Raw genomic sequence first — 6,000 nt, forward strand, 5'->3', positions numbered from 1 at the left:
GGAAGCAGTAAGGTCAGTTTCCATTCTGGGTTTTCAGCATTAATAAAGAAACCTGCAACAAGGTGAGTAATGTTTGAGGTCCAAAAGAAATCAACACAGAGAAATTTTTACAGTGCTTTTCTACTCTACCTGAACATTCAAAGCGCTCTATACAGGTTGCCTCATTCACACCTGTTCATAGAAGCCCTTTTTCTGTGCTTTCTACCTAACATTCACACACATTCATACTCTGATGATGTGACAAAGTGGCTAGGACAGAATTCATTTGCCATTTGTCACTTGCATATATTGTTATTTTGTGTTCTGTTATCCCATAGTCTATCATAATGCTTTAATGTAAACACAGCACATGTAACCTTAGCTCTACATACTATCCCGGGTCTGTTTGTGGTAGCATTGGTTATATTTATGTCATCAGTGCAAATGTACTTAAAGCTAAATGTCACTTCATCATTAATTGATTTGAATCTTTCATTTGTTTATGTAGTTTGGTTATACTTACCATTGTGTGTTCCTTAGGACAGGTCCTATGTGTAAAGCTGGTATGTGGGAAGAGCCGCCCCAGTACTTCCTGATTTTATAGGATATGATGTCACTGATCATGTCAATTGGGTGTAACCAAATGAAGGGGTGTTTATTTTGTGTAAAATTGTCTATTTCATTTAAAATAACCTCATGACTCAGATTAGGTGAAGAGATTGACTTTTCAAACTGTTTAGTTGGGTGAATGAGTTTGTTAAGTGGAAAAATGATTTTATTCCTGTTTCTTTGTCTAGACCGTGTTATTTAGTCTACCCTGTTTTCCCAATGTAGAGGTTAATGAGATCCAGGTGTGAGTAGGAATTCTATATAAAGCAGGTGAGATTTTGACTCAGGGTTTTCTTATGTTTTGTGAGATAATTGTTGAAGGGCGACGCCAGAAAGTAAAGAACACTTAAAAGAAACTTGAACGGTCTGCAGATGCTGTCTTCCTATCACCTTTCATGCTGCTTATGTTATGCTACTTCACAAATGGTGGCAGCAGTGGCTCCAGGCCAATAGGTGATAACAATGCAGAAATCAACCAAGTCAAGGAAACCTCAAGGGCCAACAGATTTTCCCCCAGAGGAGGCCCAAGATGATGGCAACCTGCCAGAAGCTACGGGTGAGCACAGCACGGAAGCACAAAGTCTCTCAGAGCTCTCAACTTTATTAAAAGGCCTGATGCAACAGCAGGCTGACCGTGAGGCAAAATGGGAGCAGGACAGACAACGCCAGGATGAACGGTGGCATAGAATGCAACACCAGTTCAGCCAACTGCAGCAGGAGGTCCAGTCGGAGCGCCGGGAGCATCAGATGCTGTGGGAAGGTGCAGTAGCTGATTCCGGAGTGCCTCTGAGTTCCTCAGTGCGGCAAAAGGTGCAGCAACCTGTTCAACAGCGAGGAAACCCCCCTGAATCTTCCGCAGCACCACATTCATCCAATCTGGGCAGAGTAAGCGGTTGGAAAGGCCCGAAGATGCAGCCCTATGGTGAGGATGAAGATATTGAACATTATTTAACCACTTTTGAGAGGATTGCAACAGGATGTCAGTGGCCACAAGAAGAATGGGCACTGCATCTGGCTCCACTTCTTAGTGGTAAAGCACGTGCGGCATATGTTGCTATGGACACTGAAGAAACAATGGACTATGATAAGGTAAAAACCGCCGTTCTTGAAAAATTTGAAATAAGTGCTGAGACTTACCGAACCAGATTTCGCAACATGACGGTGAAGGACGATGAGACACCCAAAGAGCTGCGAACCCGCCTTAAAGACCTATATGAAAAGTGGATGCTTCCAAAGGAGAAGACAAAGGACCAAATAGGAGATGTCATAGTGATGGAACAGTTTCTCAGAGTTCTTAACCCAGAGCTGAGGACCTGGGTGAAAGAGCGCAACCCCACCACTTCAAAAGAAGCTGCAGAGATGGCAGAGGCTTTTCTTGCAGCCCGACGCCCACAAAAAGGGTACATGGTAGGAAAACCCAGTTCAGCCAATGTTTTTGTGGGTAGGTCAGGGGGTGGGAATGGGTACAAAGCTAAAAGCCCTAAACAAAGTTCCCCAATCACTAGCAGTAGCCGCGCTAGAGAAGTAAAGCAGAGAGGCCCGTTGGTGTGTCATGCCTGTGGTCAAGCAGGTCACTTTAAGGCAGATTGCCCAGGTCAGCAAGTCAGTAAGACTTACATGTGTCTTTCACCACAGTGTTTTGACTTGCTAGAGGAAGAAACAGAGTCTCTAGTACCCTCCAGTGATCAGGAGCACACCATCTGTGTTTTCATTGAGGGAAAACCGTGTGTTGCCCTCTTGGATTCAGGCAGTAGCCGCACACTTGTCAGGCAAGATTGCCTCCCTAGCGACACCACATTTTGTGGTAAAGTTAAAGTCTGGTGTGTTCATGGTGATAATGTTGATTATCCTATTGCCAATGTTTGCCTTCAAGTTAATGAAAAGGAGTACGTACTTACAGTTGGAGTAATGGATAAACTTCCCTACCAGATTGTGTTGGGCCGGGACATGCCAATTCTTGGGGAGTTATTAGCAAAGACAGAGAAGGACAGAGAAGAGAAGAATCTGCATGTTGCATGTGAAGGTCTGCTAGTAGTCACTAGGTCTGGTAATAAAGCTTCTCAGTCAGAGCCAGGTTTGAGTGAGTTGCCCTATGCAGACAGTGAAATTCCAGATATTGACAGACCAAGTAGGCCGCATATAAAGAAAAGTAAAATGCAGAGAAGACAGGAAAAAGTGAGGGGGACAGAAATTGCTGAGTCACTTCCTGAACCAGAGATCGATGAGCTCCTGGTTGTCCCGAGCAATATTGTCCAACTCCAAAGGGAGGACCCCTCTTTAGCACCTCTGTTTGCTAAGAGCACCCAAGAATCAACACAGATTACAGACAGAGTACGGGAAGTATTCATTGTTAAGAATGAACGACTATATCGTCGTAGCAAAGTTGGTGACCAGTTGGTTGTTCCCAAAAGCTTAAGACCTGTAGTCTTGCAGTTGGCTCATTCAGTTCCTTGGGCAGGCCACTTAGGACATCTTAAAACCTTTTCCAGAATGGTAACTCGTTTTTTTTTGGCCACAGCAATTTTCAGACACTGCCCAGTTTTGCAAATCATGTCCACAGTGTCAGTTGACAGCCCCAAGTAGGAAAGGAGACAGAGCCCCACTCATTCCTATGCCTGTAATAGACGTCCCCTTTTCTCGTGTTGCCATGGATATTGTCGGCCCATTGGAGAGAAGTGGTTCAGGGCATAGGTACATTCTAGTGATTTGTGACTATGCAACAAGGTATCCTGAAGCTTTCCCATTGAGAAGGGTCAAAGCCCGCCAAATAGCTAATTGTCTGATACAGATGTTTTCAAGGGTGGGTATTCCCAAAGAAATCTTGACAGACCAAGGCTCAAACTTCACTTCCAACCTGTTGAAAGAAGTCTACAAACTTCTGGGAATTACCGGAATCAAAACGAGCCCTTATCATCCACAAACTGATGGACTTGTTGAGAGGTTTAATAAAACCCTGAAATCAATGCTGAGGAGGTTCGTAAGAGAATCGGGAAAAGACTGGGACCAATGGCTTCCATTTTTGCTTTTCGCCTATAGAGAGGTACCACAAGCATCAACTGGATTTTCTCCGTTTCAGCTCTTGTACGGCCATAATGTCAGAGGTCCACTGGATGTACTTCAGGAAGCTTGGGAGGAAGCTAGCCCTGAAAAACAGTGCTCTTCCCTCTCTTATGTGTTGAAAATGAGGGACAAGCTTGAACAGTTTCAGGAACTGGCTCATTGTCACCTAGTAAGTGCCCAGCGACGTCAAAAACAGAACTATGATAAGACAGCTCGCAGGAGGACCTTTAAAGAAGGACAAAAAGTGTTGCTCCTTTTGCCAACCACTGAAAGCAGTCTCTTAGCCAAATGGCAGGGGCCATTTGTGATAAACAGGAAAGCAGGTCCTGTCACTTATGAGCTCAACATGCCGAATCGTCGGAAAAAGCAACAGGTGTTTCATGTCAACATGTTGAGGGAGTGGATTGAGAAGCCAGAGCAATCACTTCAGTTGTGGGCTCGTGTTGTACTGCAGGAAGAAGAGCCTCAAGAGCAATTCTTTCCCACCAGTACTGAAGAAAAGCTATTTCCGGATTTGAGCCATCTATCACCAGAACAGCAGGAGGAGCTCGCGGCCATAATGCCACAGGAGCTTTTCAGCACAAAGCCAGGCTACACCCATCTCATTCAGCATGACATACACCTGCGTTGTTCGAATCAACCACCCATCAGGGATACCACCTCCAGAGTTCCAGCAAAGCTAATGCCAGCATTGAAACAGGAGGTGGAAGAAATGCTTGCAACAGGGATTATAGAGCCATCTAGAGGTGAGTGGTGTAGCCCTGTGGTACTCGTCCCCAAGAAAAATGATGCAAGACAGAGATTTTGTGTTTACTTCTCAAAACTTAATGCTGTCTCTGCTTTTGATGCATATCCTATGCCAAGAGTGGATGAATTGATTGAGCGCTTGCCAAGTACCTCACAACACTCGACCTTTGTAAAGGTTATTGGCAAGTCCCCCTAACAGAGTCCTCAAGGGATTTAACTACATTCAGGGTTCCCAGCGGACTTTATCGTTTCAGAACTATGCCTTTCGGACTATATGGAGCTCCAGCCACGTTCCAGAGGCTGGTGGACTTGGTTCTGAAAGGAGCTGATGGCTATGCAGCAGCGTATATTGACGACATTGTGGTGTTCAGCGAGACATGGGAGGACCATGTGAAACATCTGGCTGATGTCCTGCAACGCATCAGAACAGCTGGACTAGTCATCAACCCTGGGAAATGCCACATTGCACAGACCGAGGTGGAGTACCTGGGATACGTCATTGGGGGTGGGGTCATCCGCCCTCAGGTGAGTAAGGTCGAGAACCTTGCCTCTTGTCCTCCTCCGACTACAAAGAAAAAGTTGAGATCCTTCCTGGGTTTAGCTGGCTGGTATCGTCGTTTCATCCCTAATTTCTCTACCAGATCAGCTATTCTTAGTGATTTAACTCGTAAATCATGCCCCAACAAAATTAAATGGACTCCAGAGTGTGAGGCTGCATTCATGGATTTGAAAAACTGTTTGTGTAATGAGCCTGTGTTGCAGTGTCCAGACTTTACGTGCCCGTTTATTGTACAGACGGATGCTTCAGGAGTTGGGCTGGGAGCTGTGTTGCTGCAAGGTGATGGAGAGGACCAAAGACCTGTGCAGTACATAAGCCGTAAGCTCTTCCCCAGAGAAATGAAGTATTCCACAATTGAAAAAGAAGCTTTGGCAAATAAAATGGGCTTTGGACACTCTGAGATACTATCTACTGGAGGTGAATTTGTGCTGGAAACCGATCATCGAGCTTTACAGTGGATGAGCAGAATGAGAGACACCAACGCAAGAATCACGAGGTGGTATCTTTCACTGCAGCCATATTGTTTTTAAGATTCGGTATAGAGCGGGGAAAAAGAATGTTGTGGCAGACTTTCTTTCCCGTTCCTATGAAGAGTAACGGACTTAAGGGGGGGGGAATGTGACAAAGTGGCTAGGACAGAATTCATTTGCCATTTGTCACTTGCATATATTGTTATTTGTGTTCTGTTATCCCATAGTCTATCATAATGCTTTAATGTAAACACAGCACATGAACCTTAGCTCTACATACTATCCCGGGTCTGTTTGTGGTAGCATTGGTTATATTTATGTCATCAGTGCAAATGTACTTTAAAGCTAAATGTCACTTCATCATTAATTGATTTGAATCTTTCATTTGTTTATGTAGTTTGGTTATACTTACCATTGTGTGTTCCTTAGGACAGGTCCTATGTGTAAAGCTGGTATGTGGAAGAGCCGCCCCAGTACTTCCTGATTTTATAGGATATGATGTCACTGATCATGTCAATTGGGTGTAACCAAATGAAGGGGTGTTTATTTTGTGTAAAATTGTTTATTTCATTTAAA

At 44.5% G+C, this 6,000-nt stretch overlaps 1 protein-coding gene across 1 annotated transcript; it reads left to right on the plus strand.

The window, feature by feature from the left end:
• Positions 1-907: 907 nt before the first annotated feature.
• Positions 908-5,269, plus strand: LOC113017333 (uncharacterized). The gene is made up of 4 exons (XM_026160493.1): positions 908-3,081; positions 3,149-3,279; positions 4,650-4,920; positions 5,165-5,269. The coding sequence occupies exons 1-4, from the start codon at positions 1,051-1,053 to the stop codon at positions 5,267-5,269; spliced, it is 2,538 nt and encodes an 845-aa protein (XP_026016278.1). The 5' UTR covers positions 908-1,050.
• Positions 5,270-6,000: the final 731 nt, after the last annotated feature.

Source organism: Astatotilapia calliptera, unplaced genomic scaffold, assembly GCF_900246225.1.
Source record: "Astatotilapia calliptera unplaced genomic scaffold, fAstCal1.2 U_scaffold_105, whole genome shotgun sequence".
Taxonomy (NCBI): Eukaryota; Metazoa; Chordata; class Actinopteri; order Cichliformes; family Cichlidae; genus Astatotilapia; species Astatotilapia calliptera.

Bases quoted from the DNA above. Each gene is read 5' to 3' on its own strand.
- LOC113017333 (XM_026160493.1), top strand. From the start codon at position 1,051: ATGCAGAAATCAACCAAGTCAAGGAAACCTCAAGGGCCAACAGATTTT. The intron at 3,082-3,148 runs GTAACTCGTTTT...TCATGTCCACAG, and splicing joins TTAAAACCTTTTCCAGAATG to TGTCAGTTGACAGCCCCAAG. The intron at 3,280-4,649 runs GTACATTCTAGT...TTATCGTTTCAG, and splicing joins AGAAGTGGTTCAGGGCATAG to AACTATGCCTTTCGGACTAT.